Source organism: Trachurus trachurus, assembly GCF_905171665.1.
Source record: "Trachurus trachurus genome assembly, chromosome: 18".
Lineage (NCBI taxonomy): Eukaryota > Metazoa > Chordata > Actinopteri > Carangiformes > Carangidae > Trachurus > Trachurus trachurus.
Window position 1 is genome coordinate 12,081,533 of NC_139909.1, and position 21,342 is coordinate 12,102,874.

The following is a 21,342-nucleotide window of genomic DNA, read 5'->3' on the forward strand; positions in this document are numbered from 1 at the left end:
GTGTAGGACTCTTTCTCTCCTCCACCTCCACCCGTCTACCTCATACTGTAGATGAGCAGTGGCGTGCACAGACATTTTTGGGGGCATAAGGGCGCTTTGTGCGGCACGTGGAATGGCCGGCAGCTTGAGATTTTAAATAACATAACATTTGCATATTTTCGAAGAGACTAATATAATTCAAAGAGACTATGCATTGGAAACAACAAAATAAAGATAGCAGTGCCATGTTGTGCATTTTGTCTATAAAACAAATAACCACTTGAAATCAACACATTTTAACACAATATCGAAAAAGGGGACTCTAGTTCAAACTTGAGACTTCAATTGAACCATAGCTCAAAGACTTTAGTGAGCATTATCATTCTCCTGCTTTCAAATGAAAATAGACCAACAATATGAACCTTTTTTCAATGTTAAAATTATGTCTTATGCATAGCTGCAACTAAAACATTTTTTTTATGACTTAAGTTTCATATAAAATCGAAGAGAGATCTGGTAACACTTACCATTGCTTGGCCATCCTCAGAGGCGGATTAAGGTAGTCATGGGCCCCTAGGCTATTCTTTCTGTGGGGCCCCCTTATGCAGCAGCAGCGGCATATAAAGCTAATAAAGGCCAATAAATCTAATAAAGTTGTATAAATCCATACAAATACATCTGCAAATACCTTAACCTAGAAGGCTATGGTACTTGCGCCAAAGTCGCATTATTGCGACAGGCAGCATTCCTGGTTAAAACAGCCCATATCTTTAAATCTACTGCCCTATATTGTTACTGCTTGGTACCATTAGTTGGTGAACACACTCAGTTTCAATCCTGATGTCATTTGTGGGTATGTTTTTAAGGAAAATATCTGAGAAAAAAAGAGTTTGACTGGAGCGCAGCCACTCCTCTTTCAGGGGCTCCCGCAGCTCGAAGCTGAACAGGAAGGGATCTTCAGGTGTTGAGAAACACTGTGTGTGTGTGTCCCCGTGTGGCAGACTGTAAATGTACAGAAAGAAATATTTTTTCTGTGTAAATAGGCTATGTTTCAAATTCAGTTTTACTGAAAGTCACGTAATCCAATGTGGCTGCTACCTGGTGATGTCACAATATGCAAATTAGAATGGCTTTTAACACCTTGCCAGGAGGACTACAGTCGGAAACTAGCCGTTGGCTAACACTGGCACCTTTACATTTTATTATGTTCATTAATGTGCATTGTCCTTGTCCATTGTCCTTAAATAAAATAAATAAAAATAAATAAATAAATAAAAAATAGATGAGTAAATGTACTCCTAGCCATCACAAACTTTAGGTCATTATGAATATTTTTCTCATTTACACCATAGATGTATCCCTCACCACTTGCAATCTACAGCCTTGTGAAATCTTGAAATCCAAACTTAATATTTTCCTAAATAAACTCTGGGGCCTAGAGGCCCTTCTACTCAACTTGCACATTTCTCTTCTCTATTGTTTAGAGACAGCAGGCCTATACGGTTGTTCATAAAGGGTTACAAAAAAAAACATGTGACGGTGGGATTTAAACATTAGCGCGAGTAAAGATGGCAGCTGAAAAAAAAGGACGGCAGCGGGAGCAGCGCTACAAGAAAGGTAGAACAAGTTCTCTGGGAACATGAGGAGCAAAAACACATCCTTCACATCATAACTCTGAGGTGCACCGTGTTTCTGCCCCCCCGCCCTGCCGAATGAACGGGCAATTGAAAAAAAAAAAAAAACCCAGCTCTTTACAACAACAATATCCTTCTACAAATGAACGATCGCCCCGTATAATGGTGTAACTTCGGCTATCATGATGTAACTCACTCTCAGTGTTCATCAGAGACAGGTGATTGAGTTGTTTTGGCCCATGGATCTCAGTTTATAGGCTGTTGGTCTCTCTTTTTTCTTTCTCCCACGCGGGACTCGAACCGGGGCCGACCGCAGCGAGGACTGTGTCTCTAACCACTACGCCACACGACGCGACGCCCCAAGTTTGGTGATTTTTCACCCATGGGATGACATCCTCGGAAGAAGAAGAAGAAGATTTTTGATTTTTACAACCACACTTTCCTACCAATCACAGGACATTATCAGCTGTTCCTTCTACTCAACTACAGACTTAGCTATTTATTTAAAACCCACACCATAAACACACATAGACATACATAAACACAAACAATCAATCAATCAATAATTGAATTATTGAAGAAGAAGAAGAAGAAGAAGAAGAAGAAGTTAGTTAGTTAGTTTATTTAAATTGTGTTAGATAAAGTTTTTCTCACCGTACAACAGCATCACAAACACCACAAACATCTTCATCTTCTCATAAAAAAAAAATAAAAAAAGCACAGTCCCGTTAAAGCCGCTTCTTCCTGGACTGAGTAACGGTTTACCTTTCGATTTCAACAGGGAGTGAAAACGGCCAACTTCCCCAGTATCAGATTACAGAGATTACACAAGGCTGCACGTTTTTGTAGTGACTCTGAGACGTTTTTGTTTGAGCTAATAGCTGAAGTTAGCAGTAAGAAAGAAAGAAAGAGAATTTAAGAGATACCGGTAATGACTACTTGTAAAGTAGAAGAAAATAAAGTTAAAGTAAGGAATGACCTCGAGGAGATAGTGAAACTATCTTTGCGCTGTTAAAAAGGAAGTGTGATCACTTACATTTGGATGTTTTGTGTTTGTTGTGTGTTTGTTGCTTTTTGTTGTATATGTGGCCAATGTAATAGATAGATTCTATGTTGAATAAGGCATAGAAGGTAATAGAACTGGAACTACTGTTTTTTATAAAATGATAGCGTACTAAAGTTATAATACAGAATTTTTGAAAGAAGGAAAGACTTGCAGTAGGAATGTGTTTTGTGCAAACACTTAACTATTTGTTTGTCTTCCCTTCACAAAGCGAAAGTTCAAGGAGGAGACCAGAGCTCAAGAAGTGTGTCTAGAGGTGGACAGAGGACAGCTGGTCTGCATCACATGGATTGAGGCTTGCAGACGACAGCTCATGCATCTGGATCCAGTGATTAAGGCCAGTGTGATTTTATCCACAAACTCTTTGTAATAGAATACCTGCATTTAAATGAATGTGTATACATTTGGTTGCACTTCTGGTAGTTTGGATTACAGTAATAGAGTGCATTCATTTGCTCGCATACATAAACCCTAAGTTGTATGTTGTAATTATTTAGAAGGAAGATGTGGCAATGGACTGATCAATCAATAAAAAAAAATTAGTTTTCAGAGTCAGTCCATTTACTGACCGTCTGTTATCAGGTCGCTCTGACTGCACTCTGCTCCTCACAGCAGCAGACATGATGCTGCTGGATCCTCTGTCTCTACACTGACCTGTCGCTCTACTGGACACTGAATCCTGCGCCTCCGACACTAATAAAAAAAAAAAAACGTCTCCGTGTGAGGAACTGATCACTTTATTTACCATTGGCTCCATTTCACCACATTTCCTCCCTCCCTCCCATCGCAGCCCGACTGGAGATCGTTTTTATCGCAAATTAATAGGCATCCAATAGTGAGTACAAAATACATTAAATAAAAGTTCAGTTGTGCCACCACTTATATCAAAAACCCCAAGTGCAAAACTACAAAAAAAAAAAAAAAAACATACAAAGTGACGAGGCCCCCGGGCAGCGGCCCAGTTCAGGATCTGGGCTTGACCCCCCCCCCCAGGACATGGGACTGGACCTTTGTGCAAAGTTTGGTGATTTTTCAGCCATGGGATGAAGAAGAAGAAGAAGAAGAAGATTTTTTGATTTTTACAACCACACTTTCCTACCAATCACAGGACATTATCAGCTGTTCCTTCTACCCAACTACAGACTTAGCTATTTATTTAAAACCCACACCATAAACACATACATATATAAACACAAACAATCAATCAATCAATAATTGAATTATTGAAGAAGAAGAAGAAGAAGAAGAAGAAGAAGAAGAAGAAGAAGAAGAAGAAGAAGAAGAAGAAGAAGAAGAAGGAGAAGAAGAAGAAGAAGAAGAAAGAATTCAATAGGACCCTAATAAAACGAAAAAGAACAAGTAGGCCTAAGGACAGTGGTTAAGGCAGAGTCCGTGTTTAGTTTATTTAAATTGTGTTAGATAAAGTTTTTCTCACCGTACAACAGCGTCACAAACACCACAAACATCTTCATCTTCTCATCTAAAAAACACATTAAACACAGTTTAATGCCGCTTCTTTCCTGGACTGAGTAACGGACCTCTGCAGCGACAAACTTTTTTTTAACTTTCGATTTCAACAGGGAGTGAAGACACCGAACTCCCTCAGTATCAGATTACAGAGATTACACAAGGCTGCACAGAAACTATCCTGTTGAGTCAAAGGAATAATATCACCGGGTCACTGTCATGAAGTCCACCTATAACTATAAATTCACTCGTAAAAAATACTGTGTATGTAAAACACGTGGAACAAAATATAAAATCATAACATAATTGAAATGGAATGACTAAAAAACCTCACAAAGCTGTTGATACAGTACATGTTGTAGGCTACCTGTTGTAGCCTATATAATGTACAGAGACCTGAATCATTTCTGTCAATGAAGCCATTCAGTTCCACGTGATTTGTGTTGTAGAGATTTGTCTCGGACATTGATTGACATCTGCAGCAGCCAGTAGTGTGAAAAGTCACGCAACAACCTGCACTGGACTTCTCTCCTCCTCCTCCACCCACCTCATAGATGAGTCCAGGCACGTGCACACATAGGGCCCAAAGGGTGCTTGAGCCCCTGCCCTTTTTGCCCCGTATTAAAAAGTGCCCTTTTTTTTATTTTTTTTTATTTTTTCAATAAATGCATTCCTGTTGTGCATGAGGATGTAAACAACCGCGCTGTAAAAATGCCACGGTTATCTACCGTACGCATTTCCTTGTAATATACACAGTACTGTGTATGTACGTTGGTGTGTGTGTGTGTGTGTCCGCTGCTGCTCCGCTCGGTCCCTCGGTCCCCCGCGGTGCGCGCTCCCTCACATGCACGTCCAGAGAGAGAGAGAGAGAGAGAGAAGTAGAAGCTGCTGCCTCGTCGATAACTGTGTGTGTGCCACTGCCGCACAGATGAGACGTGACAGTGGAGCGACTTGTGTCGAATCTTGTGAGTTATAAATCCACCAACATCACTTCCTTGTCGGTTCTGACAAGTCGCCGTCCACTTATTCAATGAGCTTAATAAGAGTCATATTTAAGAAAAGCCCCATTTGTGTTTGTTTAGCTGACTGCTTGTTAAGAGTTAAGCCCCGCCCCGTCCTCTGTCTAACATCACCTTAATGTAGTGAACAACAGCAGCAACAGGAGGAATCACTCACTCACCTTGATTTCACTGACTATGTGAATTTGTTTCCAGATATTGAGTTACTGGTAATTGTGACTTTGCTGTTGTAAATATTGCTGCTGTTCTGAAATATGCACAGTAGTAGTCACAGTATTTCTTGGTTTTGTGTGTGTAGCCTGTAGGCTTAGCCTACTTCTATTTTGCACTTGCACTAACTTTTTCTAATTTTTTTTCTGCAATGTTAATGTGCACCCAATACCATATTAGCCTTAGCCTACCAGTTCAGAAGTCATGACTCTGTTTCGGGAAGTTGGGAAATTGGTCCAGCATGTTGACTGCAGTCCTGAAGGCGTGCAGGCTTACCGACTAAATAGTGACTGTAATTTATTTTAATTTATTTATTTTGATATTAAGGCCTGACAAATTGTACATACTGCCCTTTTCTGATGTTGAGCCCCTGCCCCTCTATAGTCATGTGCACGTCCCTGGATGAGTCTGGTGAGGATCAAACAGAGGATGATGATCCGGTGCATATTCTCATTTGTCCAGGTCATAGTATTTCAAAGGAGGTTAAATCGAAAGCAACTGGACTTAGTTATTTGTCTAGGAAGACGTTTCACCTCTCATCCAAGAGGCTTCATCAGTTCATGTACGCAGCTGACCAGGCTGGGACTGGTCCAGCTATCTGGTGTGGAGACTCACTATTTAACCTCTTATGTGGGCGTTCACAAGGGTGATGATGTCACTGGTTCCCTTTTGTGCTCCAAGTGCCAACGACAGTCGTTGGAGTGACAGTCGTTGGTGGGAAGTTGGTTTCGACTTCGTTAGTGCCCTATTGTGTTCTAACGGCAGTCGTTGGAGTCACTTGCCACTTGTGAACAGTGGTTGTTCTTTGAGGCTAGATGGTTGAGTCTCCTGGGAAGGGATGAAAGGGCAGCATTGTAAATTGGAGATAGGTGGTGTCTCAGACCTCCTCCCCTGTTGAGGGAAGGTTTCTCTACTTTAACAAAAATGGCTTCTTTAACTCCTCTTTCAAACCATCTGTCCTCTCTGTCTAGGATTTGGACATTGCTGTCCTCAAAGGAGTGGGCTTTCTCCTTGAGATGTAAATGAACAGCAGAGTCCAGTCCTGAGGAGTTTGCTCTCCTGTGTTGGGCCATGCGTTTATGCAGTGGTTGTTTTGTTTCGCAGTGGTTGTTTTGTTTCCGAAAAAAAAAAAAAGAGGATGATGATGATATCGATGAAAACGTTTCTGTAGTGAGACGTGTTTGTTTGAGCTAATAGCTGAAGGTAGCAGTGATGATAGCGCAGGGAGACACAGACTCAGACTAAAGCCCCGCGACGGAGCTGATGCCTCACGGTGTTTTTTGTTTGTTTGTTTTTAATCGACAGTGAATGATGAAGAGACCACAGTTTTACAAAGTTTACAGGAGTTCACACAACATAAATAAAATACACCCCCGGTCCAAACTCTCTAACTAACTAAAAGGTTTAGGCACATTTCTTTAGTTATGTATATAGTAGGCCTGCATACTATATGTATATACACACATACCTATAATCTGTAAAAGAAAAACCAAAAAATCCATTAATCGTCCACTAATTGGAAGGTTGGTGGTTCGATTCCTAGCTCCTTCAGTCTGCATGTTCAAGTGTCCTAAACGTGTGCTCTCTTGCTCTGTTAATGATTTGCTCGAGCATTAGTGTTGTATGAAAAGGTGAATGTGACACACAGTGTAAAGCACTCTATAGAGACTAGAAAGGTGCTATATACATGAAGTCCATTTTACCAAAGGGCAACATGTGGTTCAGAAGCAGGACAGAGCTTTAGTTTACACCTACAGTCGAGTATCAGGTCACCTCCTCTCAAACATGGCGCTCACAGTCAGAGTCTGTGTGTAGTTTATTTAAATGGAGTTAGATGGAAGTTTTTCTCACCGAACAGCAGCGTCACAAACACCACAAACATCTTCATCTTCTCTCAAACCACAGTCCAGTTAAAGCCGCTTCTTCCTGGACTGAGTAACGATCAGAACCGGACTGAGTAACGATCAGAACCGGACTGAACCAGGACTCTGCAGCGATGAACACTTACTTTCTATTTCAACACAAAGTGAGAGTAGGACAGACCGACTCTTACAGAGTGTAGAACAGACAAATTTATTTCCTGTAGGGTCAATAAAGTAGTCATGTCCCTGTAATAAAGTCCACATTATCTGAAGTATCAAGGTTCAAGGTTCAGTTTATTGCAGTTTGCATGTTGACACATAACGAAATTCATATCAGCAGTACAATAAGAGTGAGTTGTGATTCATAGGCTATGTATAGTACTCGACTCCAGTACTTGAGTAAGAATACAAATACTACTGGTCAAAATTTATTTATTTCAGTCGACATGTTACTCGAGAAAGAGTAAAAAAGTACTTGCTTAAAGGTACTTAAGTATCCAAAAGTACATGCTTTTAAATTTACTTTAAGTAAAAGTAAGAGTAAGAGTACATTTCTTATTTTTCACATCAATTAATTACTATAATTTTTTCTAGGTGAATTTAAGGAGCTTTTAACTCTTGTTTCTGAGAATTAACTCTTTGAAACCAGCTGCACTGATGTGCTGCTTTTAAGGGGTTAGGGTTTCCTTCTTTGACAAACACAGCTTGTGTCCAATAGGATTTTAGAAAAAAAAAAAAGAGCAGACCTGAAAGTAACGAGTACTTTTCAGCCTTCCTAGAAATTAGTACAAATCCTCTGGATATGTACTTAAGTACAGTACTCAAGTAAATTTACTCCGATACTGTCCATCACTGTGCATAGATCAAAATAATAATAAACATAATAATATTAATTAGTAGGCATATAACTGATAAATAATAAATACAGTAAATAAACATTACTAACAAGTGCAGTGATTAAAGACTGCAAATTTCATAGACATCCTGTCATTGTGGTAAAAAAGGATACAGTTTTTTAGTCTTCAGTGTTACAGAAAAAACACATGAACTTCACATGTGATGTGAACATTTTTGCACATGGGAATCATGTTATTTGCACATGGGAAACATGTGATTTTAGCCCAATTTTATGTTTCCATGTGAACCCATTTTCCACATGTGGTAACATGTTTTACTCTACATGTTACCACATGTGGGAATTCGCATGTGCTTAAAGGGATAGTTCAACATTTTGGCAAATTGGCCCATTGCCATAATCGCTATAGTCATAGCAGTAGGTTCATTACCTTTAATTGTAGGTGTAAGCTATTTTCAGTACGGCGGAGCGCAGCAGCAGGCTGCTCAGAGCTACACTATGGCAGGGACGTGCACATGACTATAGAGGGGCAGGGGCTCAACATCAGAAAAGGGCAGTATGTACAATTTGTCAGGCCTTAATATCAAAATAAATAAATTAAAATAAATTACAGTCACTATTTAGTCGGTAAGCCTGCACGCCTTCAGGACTGCAGTCAACATGCTGGACCAATTTCCCAACTTCCCGAAACAGAGTCATGACTTCTGAACTGGTAGGCTAAGGCTAATATGGTATTGGGTGCACATTAACATTGCAGAAAAAAAATTAGAAAAAGTTAGTGCAAGTGCAAAATAGAAGTAGGCTAAGCCTACAGGCTACACACACAAAACCAAGAAATACTGTGACTACTACTGTGCATATTTCAGAACAGCAGCAATATTTACAACAGCAAAGTCACAATTACCAGTAACTCAATATCTGGAAACAAATTCACATAGTCAGTGAAATCAAGGTGAGTGAGTGATTCCTCCTGTTGCTGCTGTTGTTCACTACATTAAGGTGATGTTAGACAGAGGACGGGGCGGGGCTTAACTCTTAACAAGCAGTCAGCTAAACAAACACAAATGGGGCTTTTCTTAAATATGACTCTTATTAAGCTCATTGAATAAGTGGACGGCGACTTGTCAGAACCGACAAGGAAGTGATGTTGGTGGATTTATAACTCACAAGATTCGACACAAGTCGCTCCACTGTCACGTCTCATCTGTGCGGCAGTGGCACACACACAGTTATCGACGAGGCAGCAGCTTCTACTTCTCTCTCTCTCTCTCTCTCTCTGGACGTGCATGTGAGGGAGCGCGCACCGCGGGGGACCGAGGGACCGAGCGGAGCAGCAGCGGACACACACACACACACACCAACGTACATACACAGTACTGTGTATATTACAAGGAAATGCGTACGGTAGATAACCGTGGCATTTTTACAGCGCGGTTGTTTACATCCTCATGCACAACAGGAATGCATTTATTGAAAAAATAAAAAAAAATAAAAAAAGGGCACTTTTTAATACGGGGCAAAAAGGGCAGGGGCTCAAGTACCCTTTGGGCCCTATGTGTGCACGTGCCTGCACTATGGAGGCTAATGGAATTTCTTGGTTTCCCTCATTAAACTCATCAAATTCAACATCCCAAAACTCCACAGCGCTTTTGTAGACAAGTTGTGACCTGCACAACCACCACGCTATGAGATAGTGACGGGACGATACGAAACGGAGCCGTTTTCGAGGTAAATTCATACAAAACCGCTGATGCGCGTTGTGTTCAGGGACAGTTTTTCAGCAAGCAGTCTCCGTATTTACCCTGTATTTACCTCGAAAACGGCTCCGTTTCGTATCGTCCCGTCATTATCTCATAGCGTAGTGGTTGTGCAGGTCACAACTTGTCTACAAAAGCGCTGTGGAGTTTTGGGATGTTGAATTTGATGAGTTTAATGAGGGAAACCAAGAAATTCCATTAGCCTCCATAGTGTAGCTCTGAGCAGCCTGCTGCTGCGCTCCGCCGTACTGAAAATAGCTCACACCTACAATTAAAGGTAATGAACCTACTGCTATGACTATAGCGATTATGGCAATGGGCCAATTTGCCAAAATGTTGAACTATCCCTTTAACATAAAATTGGGCCAAAACCACATGTTTCCCATGCGAATAACATGATTACGATATGCAAAGTCTTTCACATGTGGAAAATCACATGTGAATAACATGTGAAGTGCATGTGTTTTTTTCTGTAAGGGAATCTGCGTTACTATATATCCCACAGTCTTACCAAGTGGGTCCAGCTTTGCACTCACATTAGTGTCCTGTCATGAATTTAATTAGTTCTGTGACTTTTCTTTTTGTTCAAAATCAAAACTATTTGCTATGATCAGATCCAATTGTTTTCAGATTCAACTGGTCACAACAGGATCTTACATTCTTACATTATGTACATATATACATTACATCTTGGTGAGATAGTTAACTGTTTACACAAAACATGAATAGCTATGTGCTGAAGCTTGGACATTTGGTGTTATTCATTAAAAGTGCCACTAGGTGGAGCTGCTGCAGCAGAGTTACAGCTGCAGTTTAACAGCAGCCTGTCGCCTACAGTAGATGCACATTACAGTAACGTGGATATTTAATCATTGGAAAATCAATAAAATTGTTTGTATTATAAAAACCACTGTGTGTAAAAAAAAAAAAAAAGAAAAAAGGGAGGGGGTGGCGGCTTTGTGTGGGTGTTTGTCTGTCTGTGTGTGACCAAGTGTCCTTTGTGTCAATGTCACAGCCACTTGAAGGCCACAGACTGGTTGACAGTTCATGACTGAGAAAAAAATATACACACACACACCAATCCAAACATATGCACAGACAAACTTCCCGTGATGTCACAGGAGGCTGTGCTCTAACGGCAGGTTGTGATTGGCTGCAGTCTGGAGGTGTGGTCAGAGGAATATGAATGACTTCTAACAGTCTGTGCTGCTGTAACTGTGACATCACAGATATGAGGAGGACGACCACCAATATGTCCATACGTTAGAAGATCAGAGAGAAGACTGAGACGGATGAGACACTGACTTAGACACAGACTACGTTAGAAGATCAGACAGAAGACTGACGAGCCGTCCACACTGAGACAGATCAGGCACTGAACATAATTATTCACTTTCCCTGCAGACAAGATCCACATGGAGCCAGACGTCCCTGTGGACTCAAGACGGGACGACCTGAGAATTATATAAAGATGCTTTAATGCGTTTATAGCAGACATGACAGCTGTGACATCACCAGAGGTCACAGGTCGTTCTTCAGTGCAGCTTTGTGCTGCAGGCACCTGTCACTGATTCATACCTGCTGCAACTCGTGCAGGCAGCGGCGCCTCAGGAGCTCTGACTTCATTTACCTACGTGGACCACAGTTTGTATTGTAATCCTAAAGCTCCAACCTGATCTGAGTCTTTTTACTTTAATGCACTTCATACTCATTGTTGTTTAAGATGTGTCAAGGAGAACTGATGTTTGATTTCCATTGGGGTTATGAATAACAATTTATTTATAACCAACAAGGGAGTTAAAACTAACCACACTTGGCACATGCATCAGAAATGGCTCAACCTGGGTCAGACTGAACGACTCGAGGGCACCTCCTAGGAAAAAATCAAGATAAGCTCAGGTATGACATTGTTGTAGCTAGAAAAAACAATTCAGAGCAATAAATTCAAAATACAAAAACAATACAAAAAAAACAATAGTGGTAAAATATGACAAAAAATATGTACAAAATAACTGACAAAACAGAGCATCTATGACAGATGACAGAGATGTGTAAACTCAACTGACAGTTTGACATTTGAAATTGTGTTTCTTTTTCTTAATTTACTCAGATGTTTTTTTCTTTAAAAAAAAAAAAAAAAATCAACATTTATCGTATGTTCAAGATTTAAACCTGGGAGTCAAGAGCTGCTGCAAACTGGCTTCTCTATTTACAGCTGTGGTGCCTGAGGTGGTAATTCAACCTGTTTCTGATTGTAACATGTTACTGGACGGAGTAACTACAATAATATTACAAAATATATAATAAGTAATGCGTTGTATTACTCTGTTACTGCCTAAAAGTTATTATTGTACATCCAAATGTTGTCCATGTCATATAATTGATGTCTATGACTTGTGACCTTTGCAACTCATTTCAAACCCAATTTGTGTCCATCCAACCACTTTCTGTGTTGCAACTTTGTTCTTTTAAGATACCAGAGTCTGCTGTGTATAATTTCAAAATTGAAAAAAGAAAAGAAAAGAAAAATCAACATGTCGGTTTACTTCCATCATCATTTTACTAAACTCACTGTATTAAATAGTAGCTCTTTATTAGTCTTACCTGTGTTGTTAATGCAGTCATCTCTGTCCTGTCATGAATGTATTTAGTTCTGAGACTCTCTACTCACTATATAATGATCAGATGTCAGATATTATGACACGACAGGATTTTGAGTCAGTTTCTCACATTATACGTATTGGTGAGATAATTAAAAAACACAAAACATTAATAGCCACTGAAACTTGGACAGACATCTCTGGTGCGATTCATTCATTGGAAGTACCACTAGGTGGAGCTGCTGCTGCAGAGTTACTGCAACCTGTTGTCTGGGTGCACATTTGCAGTTTTTTTTTTAATGCTAATCTATGATTGGCTAAAACACGTAAAATGACGCACCAATGGACGTTCTCCTTTACCAATCAACAACCAGAACGGAAAATTGGTCTCAGGTTGGTCCAGTTCCCAAATAAGCCCCTGGTTAATGTTGCTATGTCTTAACTTGCCATAAAAACTCATCACACAACACGGAAACTTATTTGTCCTATGGTAATTAAATGCAGCGCCCCTGTGGTTTAGGGTCGTGCACCCCCGGGGGGCAGCAGAGCAGCAGTTGGACCTCGCTGTTTCCCCGGTAGGTGAACGAGTTATGAACTCCGACATTGTTTCATATTAATTACTTTAATTTTAATATTTAGGGGTGATTTAAGTCGTCCTTTATAAACGTATAGCTCCTGAACGGTTGACCACGTCCTTTTTTCATAAAAAGTTGATGGTGTTTTTCTTTTTTTTTTGTTTATTTTACTGAATGGCTAGTACTACACATTGTTAGCTAACCTGCACTTTCTTTTCGTTTTATATTTTCAGCGTGAGACGTGTGTGTGAGAGAGAAAACGGGACTGACTTATGAATCCCTCTGCCAGGTAGGCTTTGTTGGTCATTTTATGTTCAGTTTAATACTAAATAGAGGTTGCTGAGAGAAAACGAGACAGACTGTATTATTAATCCCTCAGCCATGACAACTCTCTGAAGTGAAAATAAGGGATCATCATCATTGTTATCATTTTATTCTAGCAGTTAAAAAACAGTTACCGTTTTTCTTTACATTACATTTTTACAACATATATATTTTATTATAATTACCACTATATTATTATAGCTGTACATAATACAGTACGTTTTTTTGTTTGTTTTTACTACATTAAATTACTGTGAGAGTAGACCTTAAATATGATGAACTTTTAGTAGTCTACAGACAGTCACAGTTTGAGGAGCAGTGAACTTCAGATTACCTTCTTCTTTGTCACTGCTAGCCTATCTATCAACCAGATTTGAGTCTAATTAAATAAATATAATTATTAATACTATATCAGCCCCCTGAGATACCTAGTGAAGAACAGACTAAAAGAGCTCACTGACTCCTCTGAAGCCTCTCCCTCCTCTGTGGTAGTTTGAGTCCTGACCCGGCTGTTTAACCTCAGTGATTCCTCCGTGACTAATGCAGACATTTCATTGGGAGATGTGCGTGTGTTGGCTCTGTATAAATCATTCCTCACGTTTTCCTGCTATTTGTGTTTCTTTTCCCGTTCTTTTCTAAACTTCCACAATCATTAAAAAAAAAAAAAAAAAAAATCTTTTCTTTCTGTCTTGTCTGGGTAGAGTGGTGCATCAGTCACATCTCTGAAAGCGGCTTCGCAGGCGTATCCTAGCAACACTTCAGAGACCCAGCAACGTAACGGTGAGTCTAAATATATAAATATAAATAAATAAATATAAATTGGTCAATGAGAAGCTCATTCCAGACAGGCAAGAATCAGCAGCGGCAGTCAGAACTGCACCGGGTCATTAGTATAAAAATCGCCTGACATGGATTTTCAAAAATACATGACAAAGTGCGTCTTTCAGTTTCCAAATACGGGACGATTCGTTATTTCAAGGGACGGTTGGCAATCCTACATGGCGAGTTTGCCAACAGTCGAGCTGACCCAAAAAATTTTAAGCTTCGAAGCTTCGTTCGTTGCCATGGTAATCGATCATGAAAGTCCGTGATCGTTCTCATTGGCAATTGTTACATTAAAATGAGTAGGCGACTTGGCATCCTGGAAACCTGCCTGATTTTGGAGATATGCAGTGTTTGTTTGCCATTACTTTCATTATTTCCGCTCGCGCAGCAATGTTTTTTCAGCAATTTTCAGCAATGTTGGCATTGGTTTGAAATCAAATGGTTCATAGTTTTCAGTGACGTGACATGCTCAGCTGGAGGGTAAAACATCGGTTTAACGACACAACGGGACTTTGTACAGAGCAATAAGGACTAGTAGGCTATTCCTCCATCTATCAACCCACCAACACTTAGGTCATCTCACGGATTGTGAAATTAGATAGAAGATACGTTGTTAAACTACAAGTTTTGGGCGACTGGGCGTTTTTTTTTCCCGCCACTGTATTTCGATCAGTGAAAACAGTACGTGTCTGGAGAAACCCTCGCCTCAGAGCCAGGTAAGAATTACGTAAGTAGCCTATACGTAAATTAAGTTAATAATTCCCGATTTTCATGGTTTTTCTTTTTAAATCAGAGAGTGTTGTGTAAAATTCCCACTGTGACGTTTACATTGCCCTGTTTTTTTCCCCACACGCTTGATAAATGCTCGGTCTTTTTCATTAGGCCTGTATAGTTAATCTGAAAACAGCAGGATTGGATAAAATGATGTTGATGAAATAAATTTTGCAAGCCATTGTTTACTACTTAATTTTCGTAAGAAAATAAGGTTAAGTTAGTCAACCAGTATAAAGTAACATGATGCCATGGACTGGTTTTCCTCCTGTCCTTTCCAATTTTTTCAGTCACCAACCACCACTGCTGCGGACCAAAAAGGGTAGGCATAAGCATGAGCTTCAGCCTACACCTTTTCAATTAGCTCCATTCCTCATTGTATTTTGTTTATATTAGAAGTAAATATCATCTGTTGAGAAGGGTGGGGGGTTAAATGCTAATCGAATAAACTAAACTGAACTGAACCTCTTGTTTTCTGCCTCAGGGACAACTGTACTCCTCGTTCACTAATGCTGTGGATTTTCATCCAGCTGTGATGTTCTCTGACAGGCTGAACTGAGTCGCTGCTGCTCAGCTCTAAAATAAACTCACCGCTGCTCACGGCTTCATACATAAATACACTGACAACTCTGTGTAACGCGCACACACATGGAAATCTTGGGATGAACTGAAGGTTTGCAGGTTTTATTTCAATTATTTATTATTATTATTTTTATTTTATTATCATAATAGTAACAATGTATATGTATAATAGTATAAAAAAAAAAAAGAATTGAGGAAAATAATTATAAATCTTTTATCCAAAATCACAATATCAGCATGAGCACATACATAAAGCAGTTAGAAAAATGCGTAACTTAGTCTAACAAGGAGGAAAGTTGAGTGAAACTAGCAAATATACCGTCTACATAGAGGTCACACAGGGAAGACAATCCTAATTTACACCATTTAGAAAATCTTGGATCAGCTCAGCTAGGCCTTGTAACCTTCCATAGCAGGTAGATCAGCCTGTGCTAACTTGTTTGAGTTACCAGTGATTTCAATTATACGGACTTACCTGTGTTTCCAATTCTGCCTCCAGGATCCCGCTCCCATGCCGCTGCTTCACCCAGACCATCCACGTCCCCTACCCTGCTTCTCTGTTCCTAGGTCCGTCTGCCTCCTGCCACTCCATTTTACCTCCATTTTGCCCTCTGCCCCAATAATTTGACTGTTTGACTTACACACACGTCTGGTCGTCGCCATCTTGGTCCAGAGCTCAAACTCAACACAACAACACTGTAGATATGTTTTCAATTTGACATTAAAGGCTTTTATTTTGAGAATTTGTTGTCAAAAAGGTGTATCCCAGTCTCTCTGTGATTGGATTAGGTAAGGAATTGAGGAGCTGACAGACATTCTTAAAATGCGCTTGTTAAAATGATGACATCTGTGGTGCTATAATGTCAAAACTGATTTCAGTTAAAACTGAAATCATAAGTGCAAAAACAACTTTTTCATGGATAAGGAAGCCAAACAATGCAACCAAGAGATGATGAATAATTGTTTTTAGTATGTTTCACAGCTGATTCAAGACACAAGATGGTAGCAGAAAGCTAAGAAGAGGAAGGTTAACTCTTTCACGACCATTGACGAGTAAACTCGTCACAGCCTGCCGAACGTTCACGACCATTGACGAGTAAACTCGTCAAAACCGTTTTGTTTTTGTTTTTTTTACAGATTAATAGACACTCTTATGTACCCTGTGTGTGAATATGGTAGTCCTCTGATGTGTAAAACTGTTTTAAACTAAAATCAAAACATAATGTTTTTTATAAACTGTGTGATCTTGGTTTTGTTTGAGTAATCGTTCTCCTTGAACGCTGCTCTGGGGACAGCGTGCAGCGCTGTGCGGCTGTCGGCTACAGTGTTGCCACTTTCTCGCTGAATCTGGCGACTTTCCAAACCCTCTTTTGACCAAAGCGACCGTGAAGCAGTGTCACGGAGCTGCTGCGCTGCGGCCAGAGACCCGCACCGCTGCCCACACCCCCCAGATTTGCCTACAAATATATTTATTTAGCCGTAGAAATGATTTGGGAGACATGCCACACTGCAGAGTACCGGTAAAATGAGCAGATTGCCACTTGACACAAAAGTGCGTTTTTCTCTGAAACTAGAGCGGGAGCTCTGTTTTTGGAGAAACCCAGCTCTCTTCTTCTACTTCGTACTCACGAACAAAACGGCGGAGAAACTCCCCGTTTTTTCGAGAAGCACGTTGGAAAGTCACTCTTCAACCACGTGAAAACCATTTGTTTCTAGGTGATGTACAGAGTTCGGTTCGACGTGAGAAAAAGGTAAACAAATAGCCAAAAACATGTGGTCCTGAGCCGATGTGCTGAGGAATTAGTGTGGTCGCGAAAGAGTTAAGGTGCTATACAAATACTTTTAGCTATGTTTTACAAGTTCTTACATAAGTAAAAAAAAATCTCTTTAGCAACCTGATGAAACTTTAAACAGAGAAAGGTGGAGGTGTGCATGCATTCGATGAGCTTATCATCGTTAAAAATAAACAAACTGCAGAAAGAAAAAGAAAAAAAAAATCAAGAAAACCTGGCTCTGCTGCAACAGGTTTTTTTTTGTGTGTGTGGAAAGACGTGTTATGTGTGTGAAAGGTGAGGTGCGCCGTCGTATCCTGAATAACCGCATAGTTTCCTGGTTATCTGAAGATCTCCTCATGCTGCTCTTCTGCAAAGTGCAAAGTCAAATTATGGCCCAAACCATGTGACGTTATGTCACGTAATGTGGTCAGAGCAACCAGCACCAGAGCTTTACTACCAATACATGAGCTTAATGTAGCTATAAATGCATTTATAAACACATATTTAACACTTTACATATATTTACAAGTCGTTCATGTTGTTTCCTCACATAAAATCTGAATATTGACAATTTCAGGCACATTTCTTTAATTGTTTTGTCACATTAAGATGGATTTACTGTGTCTTTATTTATGCTATTACAAAATTTGACTTATCTAGTTAAGAAATGGGCCCAATCCTGAAGTTAACACCAAACCAGAGTTGCAAAAGATCCGATTTGGACAATCCAGCATGCAAATTGTGATTAAAACTTGCACATTTCCAAATAAAAACACTTGTTCTCCAAGTCATAAACACTGTTCAACATTAAATAGAGACTTTTAACCAGGTTCAGTCTGCTCCTCTGGCCTTTAAAGCTCAGTTCACATTAACTACTTGGTTTTAAACGTCAACGTGTTTAAATGAAATACACAAATTAGGTAAGAAAACACTGAAAGGAAACGAGTCGTGTCAGAAACATCATAGAATATCATAAAGATTTGGTATTAAAATAATAATAATAAAAGCAGGTGGAGGCTGTGGCTGCTGCAGCTAAAGTTAGCCCACAGCTAACTAGCAGCTTTAACAACATTAGTTTCCTGACGCTGCACGTGAACACAGTGAAAGGAGAAGAACCGTTCAAATAAACCACGCGCAGGTGTTTTAACTCACCTGTCAGTGTGAAGAACAGGTGATAAAACACAGAGCAGCAAACTGATGAGTGTCGCCGACTCCTTCTACTGCTGCTTCTTCCTCACTGGTGAATTATTAAAACCATCATCATCTACTTCCTCCTCCTCCTCTACTTCTCCTTCTTCTGTCCCATGTTTGTTGGCGGCTGGAAACAGCGACACAGCGGATCATCGCCCCCTCGTGGTCGGAAGTAACAACTACATACTGAATAATAATAATATAATATAATATAATATAATATAATATAATGTGAATTGCTCGATTGATTGATTGTGATTAACTAACTATTTTGTGATTGATTGTGACTGATTGATTGATTGATGTTTTTTTTTATGTTGCTTTGTCGTTGTTTTTCGCAGTTTGTGACTGGCTGCTAACAAAAGGTTACCCTTCTGGGATAAATGAAGTTGAAGTTGTATAATATTATAGTAGGCTATATTAAAGCAGAAGTAAGCGATCCGGTCGTTTTGGCTAATGCTGCGTTCCAGGCAGGCTTTTGAAACCGTAAATTACAGCTTCAAGTCACAACTTACGATTTTGTAGCGTTCCAGGCAACCCACTCGTGTTTTTCCGACCTGTTTTACCGGTGAAAGTCACTATAACGGCCACTCGTAACTTCCGACCCGTGAACTGGTACCAGATCGAACTGGTACGACTTCACAGGTCGGAAAAACACGAGTTACGAGTTTCCTTGAACGCACCATAACAGTCCTCGTCCCTACGTCACCACATTCACGGCGTCCCTTGGCTGCACACACAGCCCTGCATGCCGTTCTCTCTCCTCATTGGATAAAAACTGTAGGATACGATAAATGTTTTCTCCTCGGCTCAGAGCAGAGCAGAGTGACTGACAGACCCGTGTTTCGGTCCAAACACTCTATGTAAGTGATTGCTGTCGGAAGATATAACTATTTAAGACTTATATTAACACAAATATATCACTTACTTCTGCTTTAAGTTTAAGTTTAATTTATTTATATAGCACCTTAAAAGCAAAGAGCATTTGCACCAAAGTGCTTCACAGTCAACAGGTCACATAGGCATAAACCAACATCAATATAATGCAACAACATGATACACTTCAATTAAGGGATAAAAATTATTTATTAAATTATAAATTGTTGTGTGATTTACTTGTGATTGTTTGATTTATGTCTTTCGTATCTGTATTATAGGCCTATGTAAATCCACATGTCCATGTAATATAATTGATGACTTGTGACCTTTCCAACTCATTTCAAAACCAATTTGTGTCCATCTATCCGCTTTCTTTGTTGCAGTGATATTCTATGAGATTTTGCATCCAGAGTCTGTATAATTTCAACATATTTAAAAAAACAAAAAATCAACATGTCGTTTAACTTCCATCATCACTTTACTAAACTCACTGTGATAGATATTAGCTAAATAGTAGCTATTTATTAGTCTTGACCACGGGCACGCTCAATGGTACACGGATTATTATTATCAGGTATGACATCCATTCATTCGATTAGGTAATTTGCAGAATTGTAGCTGCAAAGTGGACAGCAAAAATAGAAAAAGCATCAATAATAATAAGAGCAATATGTTAAACATACTTTTAATTAAGAAAAACAATAGTGGTAAAAAAAAATATGACAAAAACTATGTATAAAATAATTGACAAAACAGAGCATCTACATGTATGACAGTTGACAGAGATGTGTAAACTCTACTGACAGTTTGACATTTGAAATCATGTTTCTATTTCTTAATTTATGCAGATGTTTTTTGTTTTTTTAATATATCAACATTTATCGTATGTTCAAGATTTAAATAGATTGACCTCAAATTTAATCAGCCTAAAGACCTTTGTGATGGTAAATTACAAGGTAAAAGTTTTACTGAGTAAACTTGAAATCAATAAAACTTAAAGTCTCTTAGTAAAACAGAGGGAAGGCGACCGCACTGACAGTTCCCCTTTAACATTATCAGGTCTGATCAATACTCATCAATAGTGAGTCAACAGACTGTGAGTCAGTAGCGTCCTCCTGTCTTCATCCATCGTCCATCAGCTGCTTCACCTCCATCTTCTCTCTGGTCCACAGTCAGATCCTTTCAATGATCACAAACTGATCAACAGACCAATCAGACTGATTGATCAGCCATCAGAGGAGTTGGATCAATGGAGCTGCTTCTGTTCCTCATGTCGACTGTTTCAGCTCTGACCTGAGTTCTCCCTGTAGACGAGACAGAAGACAGTGAGACAGAGACAAACAACCAGAGACAAACAAACAACTCTGACCTTTGACCTTGAGAGTCACTTTTGTCACTGTCACTAAGTCTCCGTCCTTGTTGTAGACTCTGCAGTAGTAGTCTCCTCTGTCTCTCCTTGTGAGGTGTTTCAGGGTCAGACTGAGGTCTCCAGTCCTCAGCAGGTCTTCATTCATCTCTGTTCGTCCTCTGTAAACCAGGTCCTGTCCTTTAGGACCGTTCTCATACACATGGACCTTCCTGTTGAACATGTCCGTCCACTCCACTCTGACGTCTTCAGACAGACCAGCTGTGGTCTTGAAGGGCAGCTGGACAGACTCCGCCCCCTCCTCCACCTTCACCTGTTGGTCTGAGAGACAACAAACCACATGATGATGTCATCAGACAGCAGCAGCAGCAGGTCTGACGTAATCACTGACCTGAGTTACTTCCACAATGTAATATATTACATAACAGTAGTTACTTGCATTTGAAAGTAATAGGTTTTTTTGCAATATTCCTTAGAGAGTAATAAGTTACTGATTACTTTTTAGTTACTTTCACCAACATAAACACTGAGGACAAGACATTACAATATGGAGGCACGTTATAATCTGTCAGCAGCTGGATGAGGATCTGGCATCTGGGCTGCAGGC

General features: G+C 39.8%; 1 protein-coding gene across 1 annotated transcript; it reads right to left on the reverse strand.

Moving 5' to 3' along the window:
- Positions 1-20,426: 20,426 nt before the first annotated feature.
- On the reverse strand, positions 20,427-20,961 carry LOC311001293 (myelin-oligodendrocyte glycoprotein-like). The gene is made up of 2 exons (XM_083992337.1): positions 20,739-20,961; positions 20,427-20,673 (listed from the first exon to the last, which is right to left on the reverse strand). Exons 1-2 carry the CDS (start codon positions 20,956-20,958, stop codon positions 20,582-20,584), a joined length of 312 nt encoding a protein of 103 aa, XP_083848463.1. The 5' UTR covers positions 20,959-20,961; the 3' UTR covers positions 20,427-20,581.
- Positions 20,962-21,342: the final 381 nt, after the last annotated feature.